Genomic DNA, 22,405 nt, shown 5'->3' on the forward strand with positions numbered 1-22,405 from the left:
AGTGCGCTACGACGAGTCTCACCTGCCACTTTTCGATTCCGTCGACCCGTGGCTCGTATTCCCGGGACGCGATGATAGACGAATTTCTCGTCCTCCTCCAGGGCATCGTATCGCATCGCCGCCCCGCCCCATCTGCGCCCGTCATGGGACGTTCGCCGCCGAGTGAATCCGGTGACGACAGACGAAGGAAAACAACCTTGTACGAAGATGAAAATTTTGCCGGAACACAGCTGCTTTGTCGGCTGAAATCAAATTTACTCGTCCCCCAAGCAGCGACGCCGTACACCCCAACCTGCCGGATCTGATCATCGCATCCATCGGTTCAAATATGGGATGTCACATGTCTATATGTGGTACCAGCATTGAAAAATGACACCGCCTTGTAAGCTTTGTTTTCAATGAGCGATATATGGGCGCTATAGAGAGAAAGGCCGGGCGCGTTTTTTATACCAAAATCATTATCAATTTTTGATTGACTTGGCTTCAATTGGTTTTCACATATTGAAGGCAGTAAGTCAATGTTTGAATAGAATATGGAGCTTATTCTTCTGCTGGCATGACGTTAAAATTGATCATCGCGTTGCATAAGGAGTTTACATTGTATTTTGTTATAATCATATGCCGGATAGCATGCTACTTATACAACGTGAGTAACTGCGATCTGCAATCTGGCATCTCAAATAATGATAGAAAATTTCAACTTAGAAAACTGTGCAATGTCCAACTAGAAAATAACATTCTTAGGATTCAGCCCACGACGGTTAATACAAATATTTATATAATTACAGGTCTAGCTGGATTACAAACAAGAAATTAAAATTCCGATATTTTTTTAGGATTACAATTTTCTGGCATTTATGGCAATTTTATGATCTGCTTTCGTATTCTCTCTTATCCTCCAATTAAAAAAAATCCAACCTCTATAGTCCTAATTGAGGATGTAATCGCTTTTTAATGGATGAAGATAGCGTAGTAATATTTATTCTACTGTACCTTACTTTTGTGACTTCAGCGATCATAAACCAAACAGAATAAAGTTATCCAATAATATTGGTCTTGGAAGATAACCACCAATGCAAGCTGATCATGCGTCTTTCTCTATGCGTAAAATAGTTTTGGTTACTTTTTAGTCAGGCTTTCTGGTCATGTATGCAGACCATTGCTGCCTACGATATATCTTCACTATTTCAGCTCTTACCAACGTAATTCTTATAAAGTTGTAATGGCATCTGATCATATGACTAAATCTGGATATAACTAAGTTGCCCAACTAGAACCATAACATACCATAGCATAGACAATCGTATAAATAACTAGCCCAACTAATAATACGTTCAAAACTCCGAGTATTCGTCGACGAGCTTCGTTCAGTATCCTGGCTACATGTCCGTAAAGAGCCACCGGAAAATCCTAGTTTTATGAGAATTGACAAACTACGGAACTTTAGCTGGGTATGTTGTCCCTAAACGGCCCGTTTGCAATTTGTTACTTGACTTCACGGCATGCATCACTGTCTCTTTTTATTCTTCGTTTTCTCACTAAAAACCATTTTCGTAGTCCTACCGTTGATAATTGAGCACGTGAAATTGTATGATAATCGAATCGCTTCTTTGTACGTTTGCTCATCGGATTATATGCGTTCGAGAAGAACGTTGAACATCGAACGTATTTAAGGTTGCCAGCATGTTTTGAATCAGTTTAATCAGTATTGGCTAGAAAATCATATTAAAGGATTTCCTCCTTTCAGTCTGCATTTGAACGATCTCGTACATCACTCCGATACATTAGAAAGGGGTATGGAAAATTATCGTGTGTTGCTATAAAATTGGTTATTCCGAAGCTTTTCAAATGGTAAGTTTACAGTTGCCTTTACGATAATGAAGAAAAAATCAGTAGTACAAACCTTTGTGAAATCAATTCTACTGTTACTGATTACCTTTCAAAAGGTTTTCAAGTGGATTGCATTATGCAGATACCTACGAGGAAAGCATTTGATGTTGTCGATGCCGTTAATAGCGTTTTGGAGGCGGTTGGAGATTTTAGTACTCTTGGTACGCTATGAAACTTGGTAAAATTATACCTTAAAAATAGAGTATAATTTGTAAAAATGCGTGGCTACAAATCTTATTCGTCTACTGTGCACTCAGGAGTGCCACAGGGCAGTCACCTAGGACCATTGCTATTCGTGATTCTGTTCTGAACCAATTGCCTGATGCAATCTACCATGCAATTATACTGATTTACGCAGATGATGTGAAAATCTTGTTGCCATCAAATCCTTTGATCTTTGACTTCGCATACCAAGGTCATGTTGCGCTGCGCGTTGCATATGGTCGTGACCTGGGGTTAACTTTCGATTGCTCGCTTTTCTTCAATAGGTACACTGATAAGGTGATCAATTAAATCTCGACGACCCTTATGCAACATTAGCGCTCTACAAAGACCTTGCCAAAAGCTAATTCGATTTCGCTAACGTTATTTGGCATACGGCGTACGTTCAGTCTATCGAGGAGATCCAGAAGAGATTTGTATTTCTCTGATCTCTGTTCTGTGGTGGTTATTGATACGGTCTTTTCGAGGCAAAAGATAACCGATATCGCTTTTTTATGAATATTCTCTGAGAACGAGCCAACTGCTAACCTCTGACCAGTCGGTTAATATTTAACGATAGTGCCGTTACGCTCCGACGACTTAGGACCTTTGAGGTACTAGAAAAGAGATGGAAAACCTTATGAAAAACGGTAAAATAATATTTTTAAATGGGTCATTCCACGTTAAGTGACCGAGAAAGAGTACAAACTTGTAATCGACCATCTTGGATTTGAACCAAACTTTGTCAGATTGTTCGTTTCAGGTCAGCAAGAAAAATCCGAAGTTTGGTGCTGATTGGACGTTCCCTCGATTAATTGGAGTACCTCCATTTTTAATGAAAAGGCGCGTTTTTGTCAAATCCTCTTATTTTCTTTTGCTTATATCTCTGGAAATTATACAAAGACAATTTTATTATGTTTCTAAAGAAAATTGTCCAAGGAATCCGAAAAAATATTAGTTTTTAGCGGCGGTGCTGCCAAATATTTTTAAATTCAATTTAAAGACTAAATTTGCATTTTTCTCTCAATGAGTACAATTTGATTTCAAAAATTCCAATTCCATCGTATTCCTCAGATTTTTTTACATAAGAATCGCTCAAAACCACGAGGTGTTCTTTACCGATCCAGAGTTACAGCGATTTCAAGCAATCAAACCCAGATTTTCCATAAATAATCAAGAGTAAAATTATATTTCATTCAAGCAGTGAACCTCTATGCATTGTAAAAGCAATGTGCGGTACCGTGGAAGCATGTATACAGTATATAATAAGGTTTTTGTTAACAGTGTTGCCAAATTTTCCACTTTTCTCAGTAATACCCACACTAATTGAATCAATATTAGTATCATACCAGCAACAAACAAAGGAGGTAAAATCTAAAGGCTATCAGCGAGCTGCGAAACATTTTACCATGGTTCGGGCAATTGGCTAGAATATTCTACGCCATTTTAAACTTGTATTCCCATAACTAGCGTTAACAATTATTCGAAAAACTAAAAAGTTGGCAACACTGTTAAGAAAAAACTTTATTATCCGCGGTATATATGCTTTCATAATAACACAAAGTGTTTTTATATGGCTAAGAGAGTCAGTGCTTCAAGAAAATGATATTTTAGTATTGATTATTTTTGGAAAATCGCTGGTTTCTTTCTTCAAATCGTTATAACTCTGGATCGGCAAAAACCTCGTGGGCTTGAGCAATTGTTATGTAAAAAAATCTAAGGAATACGATGGAATTGGAATTTTTGATATCAAATTGTACTCATTGAGAGAAAAATGCAAATTCAGTTTTTAATTTGAATTTAAAGATATTTAGCAGCACTGCCGCTAATAACTAATATCTTTTTCGGATTCCTTGGACAATTTTCTTTGGAGTCATGATAAAATAGTCTTTCTAAACCTTGTATTTCAGAGATATAAGCAAAAGAAAATAAGAGGATTTGAGGAGAACGTGTCTTTTCATTAAAAATGGAGGTACTCCCATTAATCGAGGGAACGTCCAATCGGCACCAAACTTAGGATTTTTTCTTGCTGACTTGAAACGAACAATCTGATAAAGTTTGGTTCAAATCCGAGAAGGTCGGTTACATGGCACTCGGACACTTGACATGGAATGACCCAAATAAATATTGGTCTGTCTGCCGTAATATCAAGCATATTAGCTATGGTTATTCGTCAGGTAACCATAAAACAATTGGTCGTTAAGAATGTTTACCATACGAAAACGAGTCTAATTATATGGTAACACCCAGATAACATATTTATTGCTGCCATTGGGAAGAATATTGGAGTTCAACACCGAAAACATTTTTTAAGTGAGGCCTTGTTGCCATACTCTAGCATTATTGCTAACCGCAAACCAAAAAATCACCAAAGAAACGTGTGAGTTACGAAAAGAAAACTATTGTCAATCAGTTTTCATGTAACAGAATGATTTTACTAGAAATTAAAATCGACTAATTAAGTAAATTAAGTAAAAAATTGCAAAAATTTCAATGGCGCGTTGATTTTTACCACCTATTATACCAATATGCACGAAAAAATTTAATGCGCATATGCTGCGCAACTGGGAAGACTGCTGAAAACTTCTTATTTATTTTATCAGATATTTTATTATGGTCACTCCAAACCAAATCGATCAGGATGATCTGACAGTAAAACTTTAACTTTTCCTCTCTCGGCAGTATAGTTTCATGTTAAAGAAGTTGGTTAACTTCTTTGCCAAGCAACCAGCTTTATGCTTTATGGCTTTGTCGAACAAAGCGAAAAGCTTCATTGAAATATGGTTGTGGCTTTCAACAGAGCGTAATAAGACTAGAGCTCATAGCTTTATTATTGGTTTTATGAAATTGGTGATGGAAACAACTACAGATCATAAAAAAACTTAAATTTCTGCTTGCGTGTTGTGAAATTTCTTCCAATCAGAAATGCAGAGATAGAAGACAATTACACTCGTAAAAATCTTCCATGTTAAATCAGTGCCCATAGACGTTGCATATAGAGTTTAACGATGAACAAGATTAATTCAAGCAGGGCAAATAATCGTACAACCCTACTAGCACGGTTGTGGCAACTGATTCTCCTCTCGCGTTAGCAGCTTAGATCATCCGTAGATAGCGAACGGCAAATAACGTGTACAAACGGTTCCTTGCGTGCTTGCGGAATAAATCCTCGACCTCTTATTCGGCCATTCCTATCCCTACCTTTTTGTGGTACCAACCGGTTACAACGTGGTAGCCTAGTGGTGATCAGGTAGCCAACTCCGGTGTAAACTAAGGTCGTATACGAACAGGGAAGAAGGCATTCATGCGAAAACTAAGTGTTAGCATAAAGAGTAGCCTTGTCAGCCATGAACGTCTATTTCCATGTTAGGAACGGTTTTTAGCGATTCAACATTCCTCAATTTAGTGAGCAGTACCAACACTCCAGGTTAGGAGCTGCTCACGACAACGTCTGCTCCGAAAGAGGTGTTGTCTCGGCATCCGGAAGTGTTGTCTCGGCACGTAAGTCACGATGGCAGCAAACACGGATCGAAATCGATCTAGGCGACGAAGTAAGGTCGACGAATACAAACATGGTACTTGGAACTGCAGATCGTAGAATTTCACAGGCGGTGACCGGGTGCTGCTCGAACAGTTTGAATCCGCAAACTAGGTGTAGCTTCTGTTGCAAAAGAGAAAAGGTTTAGGGGTCTATCATTGAACTAGGAACGGGCTTTGTAGTGTTGGGCAGAATGCAAGCTCGCGTGATGGGTTCGAGGCGACGACAGCATGTGTCTAGTGAGGATAAAGGCCCATAACTTCAACCACAGCATCATCAATGTGCACTGCCCGCACGAAGGTAGATCCCACGATGAAGCGAAGCGTTCTACGTGCGGCTAAACGCGACGTACGACAGCTGTTCGCCATGGGACGTCAATATCGTCGTCGAAGATATGAACGCCTAATACAGTAGGGAAAAAATGTACAGACCGGTCGGTGGTGGGACTCCATAGCCTACATATCGACTCGAACGATAACGGCCAACAAAGTATGAATTACGCAGTTTCCTGAGAGCTGGGGATCTGAAGCACCTTTTTTCCACACTAAACTGTTCATGAGACCATCTAGAGATCATCTGACCAACGTATATTGAACCAGATTGACCACATTCTCATAGATGGATGGTTCTTCTCTAACATCACGACCGTACACGTTTCCTTACTGGCTGTGGATATTGGCTCTGAACATTACCTAGTAGCAGTATATGTGCTTTCAAAACCATCAACCGTCCACCAGACACATTTTCCTCGGCTAAACATTAGACAGTTTGCAATTTACCGAGAGCTACGCGTGGGTACTGGATGAGGGACTACCTTCTTCCGAGGAGTTAAATGTTTTAACCCTCGAGGACTGTTAGGGCCAAATAAGCTTGACCTTCGGAGAAGTCGCTACTGCGGTGCTAGATGAAAAGCCCCAGAGTATACGACAGAGAAAAACAAATTAACTGGAAACTTTATTTCAGCTTTGCCACTAGAGAGAACTGTGCCAAGTATCGATAAGCAAGCTGCCAGTTGACCACGATTCTGAGAAGTAAATATCACCTAAAGGAGAACATAGATCTTGAGGAGGAATTATAAAAACTATTTCGAACTAGTGACACGCGAAAGTTTTGCAAGAAGGTGAACCAATCACGTAGAGTCCTTATACCGAAATTTGACATATAAGGGACGAAGCTCTTTCGCTGATCACAAACAAATGAGAGATGGTCAACAAGTGCAAGCAGCTCTTTGTCGAACACCTCAATGGAATGCCCATGGAAGATAGTAATGTCCCACGTCCCAACCCCTGATCTCCAAGAAGTCAAACGAGAAATCAGGTGGCTGAAGACCCACAGAGCCGTCTGCCAGCGAAGTTTTATAAGCATGACCGAGAAACACCACAAATGGCTCTACACTAGGTTAATACCAAGTTTTGCTACAGAAGGAGTAAATGGAAAAAGTTGTTTGTCCCAGCACTGGTTAACACCACCTGCAGGTTTTCTTCTAGATCTTGTTACCGGCCGGCTGTTACCGATAGCACAAAGTTCCGTTGGGAATTAAAAGGCGGACTTCGTGGGGCTCGTGCCGCCGTGGACCAAATTTTTACCATCCCACAGATCTTACAGACCTTACAGAAATTTCGGAAGTATAATGTACGACCTATTCCCATTTTTATTGACTTTAAAGGAGCGTACGATACAGTCCATCGAGACCAACAATGGTAGATAATGCACGAACACAAAGATAATGCACGGCATTTCGGACGTTGAATTGTGTGATGTGTCTCGAGTCCCTCCGAGACGTGGCGAGGGTTGAGACAAGGTGACGGCTTATCCTGCATGCTGTTTAACATCGCTCTTGAGAGGGTGATCCGACAAGCGAGTATCGAAACGAGTAAGAACAAGGAACTAAAAGTGGCCCACACCTAGGCTCTACAGATGACTTTAATATAATAGCCAGGAACTTTATGACGACCGACGGTGTAGCGTATAGAATCCACACGATGGCAAATCCCGTGTAGCAACTCAAAATCTAACATACCTTCGGCACCAGGCCATGCGAAACTCAGTGAAATCATCTCATACTGTGGCTTCGAAATCCTTATGCGATGTATGGAAACGAACGCATAAGGCATTTCGAAGAAGCGCAGCAGTGCAACGCCATGTTTATATTATACCAGATTTAATGAGTTTTTCATGATTCAAGCTCCTCCAGTATGTCTCTGAAATCAAAACCAATTCAAATAAAGAAAGTCTAGTTCCAGCATGCAAAGAGTGACATCACTCTCCAAAGAGTTATCACGGCTGGCGTTCAGCCACAAATTACATAGCGACCGTGACAGGACAACAACTAAAGACTAAAGAGATAATTGAAATAAGATGACAGTTTCGTTATGTGATACTCTGACAGGACAAACTAAAAACGGTCAGATTGAAAGCGGAGTCTAGGAGCATTGGGATAAAAATAAATGCGTCGAAGACCACATACATGGCGACAAACGCGTACCTCGCATGGACAGTAACCGTTGACGGTGACGAACTAGAAGTGGTAGGATAGTTCATGTATTTGGGATAGCTGATAACCGCGGACAACAATACTAGTGTGGAGATCCAACGGCATATTCAAGCGTGGAACCGGTCCTTTTCGTAAAACACTACGATCAATGCGTAAACGCCGCTGTACGAAGCTGACAGTGTACAAAACCTTCATTAGACTTGTAGTTCTTTGTGAACTTGAAACCGATTCTATTCACAGGAGATTGTAGTTTACGCTCAGCTTCTACTAAGCAGTTGATTTTCAGACTAATCACACAGTAATATTTTTCGGCGAGTTGTAGGAGTAAATTCAAGTCATGTCACTAGGTAGGTTAAGTAAAGTTTGCCTATTGCATCCACTGTTCGGCAAATCGTAATGGTAGTAAAAAAAACTCGGCCGAAGAAGGTCGAAAAAACGGCCAACATTCTCCGTTGCAACCCTCCGCTTTTTTCGTAAAACCAGAAAACCGCGCTAAAGATAAATCAAGATGTATGTAGGTGTAGTCTATAATAACCCAAATGAATCCTACGCTCAAGCCCACGCATATTAAGTCTTCTCTTAGATAGAACTTCCCTGTGAATAAACAATGCAAACATTTGGGTAAGAGCCGTTTGCCAAAGTGAGCTATTCTAAGGGAAGCGACTGGCTGTGTCCAACCCAAACAACGTTCTATAAATAAAACACAATTAAAGTCCAACTCTCTTGCTACATTAAGCTTCAACGCTATTTCATAGTTACGGGACAGTTACTGTGTCGTTGCAGTAAAAAGTCCCAAAGCCCACAGCTGAAACATACAGACGCTGCGTCCACTTGGGCTGTGGACTGTGTGTATCGATGTATTTGGTCCCGAGCACAGCAGATGCCACGCCACGTGATGCGAAACGGCCCGTGGTGGAAAGTTAATTGCTCCCTACTATGTGGGGTATGGTATGGTCGAGACAAAAATAAATAGGAGCCATTATCGTCGCGTCATCCGTTTTGATCCTAGCAGCGAGCGGCCGACCATCGAAGCTAGGTTTTATTTTGCTCTGCTGCCGAAGTGCCGAACGGTTTGAACGATTATTATGTTAGTGCTTCCAACCTAGGAAACATACAACAAAAGATTCGGTGGTATGTCATGTAGTAATCGGAGTTAATTTGTCAAATTAATCGCAGACATTGTGTAACATGTGTCCTACTGTCCGCAAATAAGCTATTACTAATGCTGGTGGTTTGTGATAGAGATGATGATAAAAAGTTCTTTATTCGAATTGTTTGGTTTGCCAAAAATAGTAACTACTTTAAACTTATTTAAAAAGTACTGTTAGTTCATCTGTATAAAAATGCTTTATCTGTGTCTACTTCGCCGTTTCAAATCAGCAGCTCATTTCGTTGGGGAAATGTCGGCATAATGGGAAATTTCATCTAATTTTGCCTATCATGACAAACACAAGCTAAATGGAAGCGATACACTTTCCACGAACGGAGCAAGGCCGGCTCCAGTTGAGAAAACTTCTCTCCTTCTGTCGGCCGCCACCCAATGAATGGTGGTGTCCCTTCTGGGTCACTGACGACAACAATAATAATATGGCAAACGACATCAAGGACGCAAATGAGAGACAAGAATTTCAATGACCCATTTACTTAGGAGAGTGATGCCGCATCCGAGTGGACGCCTTGACTTGACGTTTTCGCTATCTGTGGCATGTTCGTTCATCCAGGATGGAGCGCAAAGTACTTTTTCCCAGAGGCTGTTTGAGAACGCGTTATTGCTATCTAGTCGAAAAAAAAAAAAATAAAAAACAAATAAATGACAAATGTTCACAAATATGACCTGGGCCAGGTCACTTCTACTGCGATACCGGTTTCAGTAGAGGACGCAGCAGACCTGACCGAAAAGCCCCGGATGCGAATTAAATCACTAATTTCATTTCGACTTCTCATTCAGTTTCGTTTTTCTCGTTCTTTCTACCCGCACAGGAGCACCGACAGTGATTGCCCGAAATACGACCCCGGTAGCCTTTCCGGGCTCGCCGCTGCACCTATCTGTGGAGTTTTGTGCCAATCCGCCGGCCTATGCAGCCCGATGGTTGCACGGTGATCTGGTCTATACGCCCGGTAAAAAGTACGGAGACGACGTACTGGCCTATGGATTTATCGTAAGTATTGGTTGTCATTGGGATTTGGCTCTTAAATTCAGATAGGATAACTGTCAGAAAGAAAAACCGCATTCGATGCAAACCACAACTTGAAGCTGAGTTATGGGCAGTACTCGACATAATTCCATTAAATTATACCTTAGCAAAAACGCACTTAGAAGCAACGTTAGCCAGCCGAATGCGGCAAACTGACCAATCTGCACAGCACAGAACGACACAAACAACAGACGTTACTGACAATGACATCTCTTCGTGTTTTGATTGCTCTCGAGGTTTTTGTTGTTATTACCAAAATATAATTTGGCAGTAAGGCGCACGGTACCTGGGTAGAATTTCAATACACTCGTTTCTCGTTGTCCTGATCGGCTGCTGGGCCCATTCAAACGACAAGTTGTTTCCTCCGGAGACCAATAAACTGATGGTGCGAAGATTCAAACCGTAGCCGGGCGTCATCGCCTTCGCCGGCTTCGAACAAAGTAAACCATTCAAATTTATAGTTTTATGACACCGGAGAATCGTTTTACAACATCGTTCTCCGCAATCGACTCCAACTACGAACCCATTGCAGCAGGCAGCAGAAGGCAGTCAAGCCGAAGCCAGCAGCGGGCCGCCGGATGGCACGGCTGATGGGTGGTATTATGCCAAGAATCGTAACATTTGTGAACGCGTGTTGACTTGATGAAGACAGGGTAAAAATTAGTAGTGTACAACGCCACTTTACGGGCTGGGATTCCGAAGCCGAAGCACCCGATTGAAGCAGCCCTTTGGCTAGGGGATGAACACCGGCTCACCCACAGACAATTAGCTTCCTTGGCGTATCACCTAACTTTGTAACACGACAAACGACCCATCAGGAAAAAGGGGACGATGGCATTCGGTTTCAGCACTCGTTTAATCAAGAGGATTAAATTTCGATGGCTTTTTATGGCCGGCTCTGTGCATTACTATGCTTAGCCGTTAGCAACTCGGTGGTGGTCCGCCCAAGGCGACGCATCAACAGCACACCGAAATAAAGGGGAACGAAATCCACGCTTGAGATAAAACCGACATCCAATAAAAAGGGATAAAATCGGATGCCAGATTTTCGGGTTGCAGCAAATTGAAGCAAGAAAGGAAGGAAGCACGGAAGGGTGCCTTTGTGAGCGGGAATTTTAATTGCATATTAACTGTCAAACGTTTTACGTTCGCTGACAGGTTCTGGTCGCCCCGGTAGGGGTGAATACGGCGCATAAAAGTGTCAACGGTGTTGTTAATCCAAATGGGGGGAGGGAGATGAACGTGAGCGGATTCTAATTTTTCTCCTGACAGGCTCGGTTTATTTCGTAAATTTAATTTTGTCAAGTGCAAATTCTTAAATGTGCATAGCATTAGCCAGACGCACGCTCCGCACCACGGTGGAACAACAGTTACGGTGCAAAAACACTTTATAAATAAGAGGGATGTAATTACGTTTTGAATCGAGTTTTTTGCTTGTGCCGTGTATTGCATTTGCAGTTTGTACTTGACGTTTTTGTATTACTTATCCCTACTGCTTAAATATTTTCAAATAATCAAAAACAATTCTGCTTTGTACACAACATTTCAGGTTTGTTTAAACTATAGGGCACTAACTTGTTACTTGATATTTGTAGCATGTGTAATCAGTATAATTACACAAAAAATCTTTAGTAATTGTCATGCTTCACACCTCATCTGGTCAGAATTCAATTCCAATTTACGCCAGCGAGGTGCTGTAAGGTGAAAAATCTCAGGGTTCTGCCGTGTATTGTATGAGGAAGTAAAACCGTTCATACACCATCATTAGCTCAGGTTCGAAGTTTGAGGGATATTTTCGTAAAACCATAGCTTTCTGTGCATCCCCCTTAAGTATATAATAAATGTCAACGTTGCTGTTAATCTAGATTATAATATAACATACAATTCATAGGCATAGCTTCAAATTGCCAGCGTAATCAAAAAGAAATATTTAAATTACTTTAGAAGATGGTAAGTAATGGTAATCTAAATAGGCGTATCTGCGAAATATTTGTTTTCCATCATAACTGCTGTTACACCAAGAGTGTGCGTTTGACTAGTGCTAATCTAGTATTATCTAATTTCATACTAATGCAGCCAGTTCTTGAAACTTTCAAGTTGAAAGCATCCTGGAAAATGACGAACCATTTTTCTTGTCAACGGCCAGGCAAAATGTACAGCATGAACCGCGGTGAAAATTCCAAGCAATCAATTGGAATCAGAGATGGTACCTAATTCCATTAAACTCTTTGAAATCAATGGGAAGGAAGAAAGCGTGGACCTCCCGTACCAAACGCTTCCCATGTCGATAATGATTTATTTACAGTCGCTGGAAATATCTTTATTAGATTAAATGATACTCCGGACCTTCGGGGATGATGCCATTTAGACCAAACGCTAGGCTACAATAGGTCATAGATAGAGCGCCTTATACCGCTTTCTGAAAATAGATCAAAACACCAATTACCAAAAATATTAGCTTGAATAATGTACGGGTAATACTTGAAAATAACGCCGTGTGGTCCAATGGTTGCCCAAAACTACTGTTATAGGAACAGGAACTGAAAACTACACGACCCCGCACCTCCAAGCTTTGCTACTCAATTATACAAATGTGCTGTCCAACTTTTGCAAATTCTACAGTAGTAGTATTCAATAGACTGTGTATTTGTTAACTACAACGAGAGGCACATTGGTTTCCCTGATGCTACTGGTCTGTGAACAGCGAGTTTGGAAGACGTAAATGTGCAGTGATTGACATCTCTTCTTTTCTGATATCTTCTTCTTTTACAATAAACCGCATGTTCAACCTGTTCATAGGACAAGTAACAAAATTTAGTCGGAAAAAAATATTTTCGTCACTTGTTCATGATTTCGCTTGCACCGGCGCACTCGCAATGCTAATTTTACTTAGACAGTATACCTTCTTATTAGAAAGCTCGTTATTTCATTGTTGCAAGCACGGTATAGAATTTCTCATTAGCTGGTTCAGAGATTACAGCTGAACAGCTGACTGTTTAGCAGAGGTGGACACCGCTAATCAGCTAACCGCTAACATTTTAGCTAGCGCGTTCGCTAAGTTTGAAATGTGCCAGCGCTTCAATTAGCTACCGATAAATATAAGTACTACCTAATAAACTACCAGCCACTAATTTTTGGAAATAGTTCAACTAGCCATGAATGAACTATATTTGGTTCGCGTCACGAACAGCAGTGACCAATTAGTTTGCAAGAAATCGTACACTTATTTTTGTTATTATTTTCAAAAGTTGGAGGCTAGTAGTTTATTTAGTGGCACTTTAGCTTATCGGAAGCTAATGAAAGCGCTAACCCGATCAGAAGGGCATAACAAGATAACATCAAATTTATAACACATTCTGTTATTTATAACACATTGTGTTACAAATCGGAAATAAACTAATCAGGAAGTGAAAACAAAAGTTTCAAGTTTGTAACAGATTCTGATAGTTATAACTCATTAAGTTATATAGTAGCAATATGGCTTTGGCCACTACTAAAAATGTTACATATCATCACTGGCGTGCCCGGGACATACGCTGGGGCACGTGCCATACCTTTTCTATTAAATTTAACGCAAATTTTATGTGTAACTTTAAATCTGATTTCAAGCCAAATTTTACAAGCAATACCAGCCTAACTTCAAGTAAAATTTCAAGTTCAATTTTAAGTCCTATTTCAAGTCAAATTTCATGTTTATTTTGAATTCCATTTGAATTCTAAATTTAAGTCGAATTTAACCGTTATGTGTTCGACAGGGTACCCGGGTACCTTTTCAGCTTTCAAAGTACGAATTTCTAAAGTTTTCTTTGATCAAGGATACTGAAACTCTGTGACATCTAAGAACTAGTTGAATTGTAACTTTTCATAAAATAAGTCTTCATGTAGCACTTAAGGGGGTGGAATGGGGGGGCTTCGATTTTTTTTACCCCTTAAGTGCTCGACAAGGGTACCCGGGTACCCACAAATTGAAACGCTTGTAACTTTGGCAATTTTTGACCGATTCGGACACTTTTACCACCAAAAGATTCAGGAACTTATCCACTTCCAGTGTGGTTATAACAGAGCCGGAAGTGGCTCATCTGGTTCCCGGAAATCCGGCAGTCCGAGGATGTGTTCCGGAATTAAAGCACTTTTTATATTTTTGGATGTAATTATAGTAATATGGGTGTCCAAAGTTCTTCCAATTACTCCGACAGGTCATTCTTCATTGTTTTAAGACAATACAATGATATATCCTCGGAATGGCCATTCTGCGACAAGTTCCCGTGGGACCTCCTGTGGCCATAAAACTGTTTGGTTTGCAACACTGGCAATAAGGGTGTCTAAATTCATGAAATTACTCCAGAAGGTCATTTTTGATTATTTTGATTCTATCTGATGATTTTGCCACGGCATGGCCATTCCGGAACATATTCCCGTGGGGCTTCACAGTTGTCCAAAACCAAAAATATGTGCGCATTAGAGTTTTGAGTGGGAAAACTTGATTTTAGGTTTATGGAACCTTTGGGAGAGTTTCTTGAAATTAAAAGTTCTATCGTATGGTGAAATTCAAATTTTGAATAATCCCCCTAAAAGTGAAATAAAAAATTTATTTTTCTGCAGGTTCAATATAACACATTGATGAGTTCTGCAAAGTTTTAGAGCATATTATTACAAGAAATTTGGCTGAAGACCGTAACCTTCTATCTCTTCAGCGAAGATAGAAAAGTCCTATTTCTTATATGTGAATCTTCAAAATCAGTTTTTCTATTTTAGCTCTTTTTGTAGTTGTTGTATGATTTTTTTATGTTCTATAAAGTTGTACAAATAGTAAAAATAAACAACTTTGCCGAATGTAGTATACCTCTATCTTTGCTTATTTAGGAGCTGTAAAACTTTTGTTATAATAAATACCCTAAGTCTGACCCCGAATTACTCAACGATGCACAAACAGATACAAATTACATTACATGAATCTGAAACTAAATAAAAAACTACAAAAAGTCAGGAAGTTTCATTTGTATCCGTCTGCGCATAGTCGCGTAATTGGGGATCAAAATTAGGGTATTTATTATAACAAAAGTTTTACAGCTCCTAAATAAGCAAAGATAGAGGTATACTACATTCGGCAAAGTTGTTTATTTTTACTATTTGTACAACTTTATAGAACATGAAAAAATCATACAACAACTACAAAAAGAGCTAAAATAGAAAAACTGATTTTGAAGATTCACATATAAGAAATAGGACTTTTCTATCTTCGCTGAAGAGATAGAAGGTTACGGTCTTCAGCAAAATTTCTTGTAATAATATGCTCTAAAACTTTGCAGAACTCATCAATGTGTTATATTGAAGCTGCAGAAAAATAAATTTTTTATTTCACTTTTAGGGGGATTATTCAAAATTTGAATTTCACCATACGATAGAACTTTTAATTTCAAGAAACTCTCCCAAAGGTTCCATAAACCTAAAATCAAGTTTTCCCACTTAAAACTCTAATGCGCACATATTTTTGGTTTTGGACAACTGTGAAGCCCCACGGGAATATGTTCCGGAATGGCCATGCCGTGGCAAAATCATCAGATAGAATCAAAATAATCAAAAATGACCTTCTGGAGTAATTTCATGAATTTAGACACCCATATTGCCAGTGTTGCAAACCAAACAGTTTTATGGCCACAGGAGGTCCCACGGGAACTTGTCACAGAATGGCCATTCCAAGGATATATCATTGTATTGTCTTAAAACAATGAAGAATGACCTTTCGGAGTAATTGGAAGAACTTTGGACACCCATATTACTATAATTACATCCAAAAATATAAAAAGTGCTTTAATTCCGGAACACATCCTTGGACTGCCGGATTTCCGGGAACCAGATGAGCCACTTCCGGCTCTGTTATAACCACACTGGAAGTGGATAAGTTCCTGAACCTTTTGGTGGTAAAAGTGTCCGAATCGGTCAAAAATTGCCAAAGTTACAAGCGTTTCCATTTGTGGGTACCCGGGTACCCTTGTCGAGCACTTAAAGGTGTTTTTTTTGTCGAACACATAACGGTTAATGTCCAATTTCAAGTTTAAATTTTGGTCCAATATCAAATCCAATGCCTTGTCCATTTGACATCCAATTTCAAATGAAATTCAAAGTGAAATTTCGTGTCTAATTTCAAGTGCAATTGCAAATCGCAATCTAAGTCCTATTTTATGTTCAGTTTCAGTGCATCAGAACGAAATAAGGATTCAGTCGTTCAATCAATTTTACATTAAGAAAATTTTGTCGTCTACTCTAGACTTTTTTTGGTTTTGGATAACAATTTTGTAAGGATCCGGCAACAGCAAGTGTATAAAATTAAAAATAAACTATTGCAGTTAGAAATATACTCGATGTAAAATGCCACTCCTGTTATGCCATGTTTTATTTATTTTCTGCACTGCATTAGGTTCTAACAACGAATTGAAAGATACCTTTGTTTTAATAGACGAAACAGTTATTTTTGAATTTTTGTGGAATCTTAAATATGAGCAAACTAGATTTTTTTTCATTTAAAGCTACGACCATAGTATTGTGTTAGGATTAAAAAGAAAATCTCTCAAACTTTTATTTTGTTGGTAGTTGCTTGGAACAAAACATAATCGAGCAGACACATTATGAAAAAAATAATTAACGATAAAATAAAATGTTTTAATTTTTTTCTCGGTTTACGTCTTGTTTACAAAATTTAAAAGCAACAAGTGTTTTCTCCAATCCTTTACTAACAAAACCTCGTATAATTGAGAAATATTTTCTTCCACGCATCACTAAAATAAAAAGGTTCATAATTGTTTTTAATCTTTCCTGTGGTTGGTTCCTACCAAAATCAGCAATAACATCTATAGAATCAAAACCTGAAATATAAAACTCACTTAAAAAAAAGTTTGAACGGCCAGGTTCATTTCAATTTATTTTCTGGTATATTTGAAAGCACATCGTGCAACACTATCAAAACGGTGCAACACTGATAAAACGGATTCGATTTCTTCTTTTTGATCACGGGCTCGTACCAAAAGAGATCTATTTATAGACAGCCCGAACAGCAAAAACTGACAACCCAAAATAAGCTATCGGTCAAATCATATGAGCATTTAAACTACCTTCATTCAAGAGTAATTCTGGTACAGTGGTTAAGACGATGGCATCATGTGCGGTATGACGTGAGTTCAATCTGACTGAAAGGGTGCGGTTTTTGAAATTGATAAAATGTGTGAAAATCTTTTTCTGTTGCTATTTGTAAATGTTCCCGATAAATAGTTGTACTATTTTTGACAATAGGCCGGGATAATGTCGATATAGCAGACAGAGGTAAAGAAGTTTTTGCTATATTTGAACAAAATTATAACACAATTTGTTAGAAATATCGTAACAAATTTTGATATAATTTTGTTCAAAACATAACAAACTTTGTTATATTTTTGCTATCACTGCTAAGCAGTTTTGTTAGAATTTGAGTTATTTTAACCACTTACAGTGGCTAATTTATAACAGCCGTTGTTAGCAAAAAATCGGTCAAAAAATAACAGGATCAGTTATAATTTTGTTATGCCCTCCTGATCGGGAACACATCTAAAACCTAGCGATCGCAATACTCGCTACAAGGTTAGCGGTTAGCTACAGCTGATTAGCGGTGCCCTCTTCTTCTTTTTAGCTGTTTAATTTAGCTACGAAGCTGAGAACTGATGAGTAAAACGTTCAAAACATCGAGCGCGTTGGTTCAGCAATCTCATTGAATTCCTGTTCTGCTCATAAATGAAATATTCCATTTTTTCCAAAATTGAGATCATAATATCACATGATAGTATACACCCCAAACAAGTCCCCACGGAAGCCGATTGTAAAAAATTGCATTTCCGGAGGCACACGACGTGAAACAATTTTGGCTAATATCCAAAATAAATGAGAAGTTGGCTAATATCCGTGATAATTTCAAACCGCATGCGCAGCAACCGATTTGTTCTTATTTCGCATTTTTCCATCACACATTCAAATTGATCATGTGGCGTGATGGTTTCAGGCGTAAGGCTAGCAATCGCTAAGGTTTTAGATCGAATCTTATTATTATTATTTTTTTTCATTGCCACGACAGCCTGCACGGCAGGATTCGCAGCTCCCATTAACGATGGCATGATGAAGCTACTTCTTCCTTCTAGTTCCAAGCGCTTGAACCTCTCGCTTCTTTGGCAACTTCTTCGGGTGCACGGATTAGATGTTTCATTATCCATTTCGACGTCACTTATGCTTCCGTGCTATTTTAAATAGTTTAAAACCATTTTGAAGACTCGCCAGCATAAGATAATTGACAACGTATGCACGTTAGCCAAATTTTTCCCTGGATTGTCAACTCTCCTTGGGTTAATAAATGAAAAATGGCTACTGTGTTAAAAGCGTGCCCCGGAAGTCTTTTGGCCACAGGTAGCGCTGTTTCAATTCCACGGCATGACTTCGGCATGTATGACGGGAAATATGCACATTAAACAGGTTGCCATTACCGCATAAAACCTTTTTGACAGACAAAACTAATAAAATTGTGTTTCTCTCAACTCCATGTTCGTGGCATATTAGCCAATTCTTAATTTACGGGCAGTGTTGCTAATTCCGTATCAATAAAGGATGTAAAAATAGGATGTGAAATAACTTCTACTCAATATGAAAATAGAACGCGGTTGCCATATTTACATGCATCATTCGCCATTCAATGAAACTTTATGTGTGTAAAGCAGGGATGGTTAGATTACTTTTACTCAATTTAGATTCATTTTTCAGTACCGTCTCAGCCAAGCAAAATTTGACAAAGTTATATTTGAGACATTTGTGGAACTAGTTATTATCAAAAATTTTGTTGGATTAAGATTTACTGCATCTTCTGTATTTACGGTGCTCATGACCGTTCACTTGGCTGCTAATGAGCTACTAGCATTGTAGCACCGTAACTACAAAAGATACAGCAAAATTTTATTCAGCAAATTTGTGGATAATAACTAGTTCCATAAATATCGCATACATAACTTTGTCAAATTTTGCTCGGCTAAGACGATACTGTCAAATGAATCAAAATTGAGTCAAAATGATCGAACCACCCCTGGTGTAAAGAGTTTATGTAAATAAGCAACTTTGCACACTTAGTTTTTCCAAAATTAGTCTAAACTAACTTCTGGAAAGGGCTAAATTATTTTTCTCTTTGTTTTTATAAAAAAATTACTTGAAAATTACAGCACCTTTAAAACAATGAGTTATTGGTGACTTTTGGAAAATATTCTGATTTTTAATAAAAAAAACTGATTTAATCCACCTAGTGGTGAAAGGAACCTTTGTTATACGGTCTTACTTGCTATTTGAGATATAAATCGACGCGTTTGGTTTACATAAAATTTTTGGAAATTGAATAAGTTTACAAAATTTGAACCAAATAGAAGCACTTATAAATTTTAATAGTTCCTTTTCTCATGTAATCGCTGAGTAAGTTATTACTAATGAGAGTAAGTGCAAATAAAAGTAAGTTGTAAAAAGAAATATTATTCTTAACATATACATTGCGTAGTAAAGGTCTAGTTTATAGGTTTTTGAACTATGCATAATTTCCTGTAATTTGATTCACATCAATAAAGTTTTCTTGAATAAATTTTATCAATTTTTATTAACCTTCGGTACTCACGCTGTTGTATTTTGTACAACACGTGTAGGTGTTTTAATGCCATATTGTTATAAAGTTACAAATCGTTGTTTAACTCACGTATATTCTTCAATAAACTTGTTATAAGCAAAATTTCATAACTATTCAATGCATTAATACTTTAAATTGTTAGGAAAATAGATCAGCATAAACCGACATTACGGAAACGAAGCAAGCAGCGTGTGAGGTGTACCACAATTGGCCCCAACTGGAATTTTCTCTCGTTTCTTCAAATGAAAAAATGTTGTCTCTATGCAGCAAAACTACCAGCAAATGTAAAATGTTTAAAATGTATCCGTCTGTTGGTAGTCGAGAAATTCGGAGTCAAAATTAGGGTATTTTTTATAATCAAAGTTCAACAGTTCCTAAACAAGCAAACATAGAGGTATACTATATTCAGTATAGTTGTGTATTTTGATTATTTGTACAACTTTGTAATACATGAAAAAGTCATACAACAATTACAAAAGGAGCCAAAATAGAAAAACGGATTTTACAAATTCAAATACAATAAATAAGATTTTTCTATCTTCGCTGAAGACATAGAAGGTTACTGTATATAGCAAAATTTCTTGTAATAAAATGCTCTAAAACTTTGCAGAACACATCAATGTGTTATATTGAAACTGAAGAAAAATATTTTTTTTATTTCACTATTAGGGGGATTAATCAAAATTTAAATTCTATCAGACGATAGAGCTTTCAATTTTAAGAAACTCTTCCAAAGGTTAGATATACTTAAAGTCAAGTTTTTCTAGCCAAAACTCTAGTGCGCACGTTTTCTTTGGTTTTGGGCTATTGTGCGTGCAAGTAACTGTGTTACAACAGTTGGCGCGAGTGTTCGAGGGTTAATATCTTTTGACCGGTAAAACCAATTCTTATGAAATTTTGTATATATATTCGTAGTGTCAAAACCTCTCGTTTGATATTAAAATAATTGAAATTAGGTAAATTATCTTGGTTAAAATCATTATAAATTATTGTTAATTTTGGTGTGGTGTATTCGATTGCTCATAACTTTCGAATTAAACGTCCAATCAAAAAACCATTCAATAGTGATCTATCCGGCTATATTCCCTGCCAAATGAAACTAATAGCACTTAAATCGGTTTAGCCATCTCTGAGAAACAGGCGTTCATTTGTACCTTGTCAAAACAGGTTTTTTAAAGCTAACTCTTAAACTGCTTGTCCATTTTCAATAAAACTTGGTAAAACGTTTAGTAATAGCAAGAGCTTTCGTTTGGTACTAAGATCGTTAAAATTGGTTGCGTGGTTCCGGAGAAAATCGTGTCACGTGATTTTCACATTTTTGCTTATAACTTTTAAACGAAAAGTCAGACCACGAAACAATTTAATAGTGATATACTAGGCAATAATACCTTTCAAACAAAAGTAAAAGCGGTCGAATCGGTTCAGTCATCTCCGAGTAACAGGCGATTGAAAATTTCGGGGCGAACACACATACACACATACACACATACACACATACATACATACACACACACACACAGACATTGCTCAGTTCGTCGAACCCTATCGATTGGTATATGTGACTCGGCCCTCCGGGCCTGGGATCTATTTCGTGTTTTTCGACCAATTTTTAAACCTTTGTTATATAGTATAACAAAGGTAAAAACTGAAAAAAAATAAATTTAATAAAAAATTGAAAATAGAAAAAAGAAAATAGAAATGAAATGAATTATTTTTAAGATAGATAATTAGGAGTGCGCATCATTCGATGTTTATACGCAAGCGCTCTCTGTTGACTATCTTGAATGTAATGTTTTTCTGTGAGTCCTGCATATATAACTGCTTGCTATATTTTTATATATTTCAATATAATTTTAAGTTGCTCCCAGATGCATCATTGTATGCCAGACAAACATAGTTAGGCCATTACAAATATTTAAAAAAGTTTTTGTCCCTCCGGTGTTGGGCCATTGAAGGGGGGGGGGGCGAAAAAAAACTAAGAGAATTTTTTAATCGAGTAAAAAAAAAATATGGATTTTAGGCATTTTTACTTAAAGTTTAAACGTGAAAACCAAATCTATTTTTGCTTTTAATAAATACGTTGTTATTTTCCATGCAAAAATCTACGAACAAAAAGACAAAAACGAAAGAAATTTTTTTTGGCCGAGTTTCGAAAATTCCACTGTTTGAACTTCCATTTCTATTTCGTGCTAGAAGCGTTAACTCACCTCGAACACTCATTTTTCGAGTTTTTCAGGCTGTAGAGCCTGAAAATTCAACTCATATCCTACAAATAATTTTTCTGCCCCCCGATTTTGCAAGCCAATTTCCAAAGGGGTGGGGGGGGGTTGACAAAAACTTTGAAAATAATTTGCAATGGCCTTAACTCCTTGCAGAAAATTTCATAAAAAAATATCTTAGATCATCCATGATTG

The 22,405-nt window shown here is 38.1% G+C and overlaps 1 protein-coding gene across 1 annotated transcript in view; it reads left to right on the forward strand.

Moving 5' to 3' along the window:
• The window catches only part of LOC128735417 (uncharacterized), a 129,988-nt gene that overhangs the window by 103,125 nt on the left and 4,458 nt on the right, over positions 1-22,405 (forward strand). The window contains exon 8 of the mRNA XM_053829904.1: positions 10,104-10,282. Within this exon, the coding sequence (XP_053685879.1) occupies positions 10,104-10,282 (179 nt within the window). The remainder of the gene's footprint in view (positions 1-10,103; positions 10,283-22,405) is intronic.

Source organism: Sabethes cyaneus, chromosome 2 (assembly GCF_943734655.1).
Source record: "Sabethes cyaneus chromosome 2, idSabCyanKW18_F2, whole genome shotgun sequence".
NCBI classification, from domain to species: Eukaryota; Metazoa; Arthropoda; class Insecta; order Diptera; family Culicidae; genus Sabethes; species Sabethes cyaneus.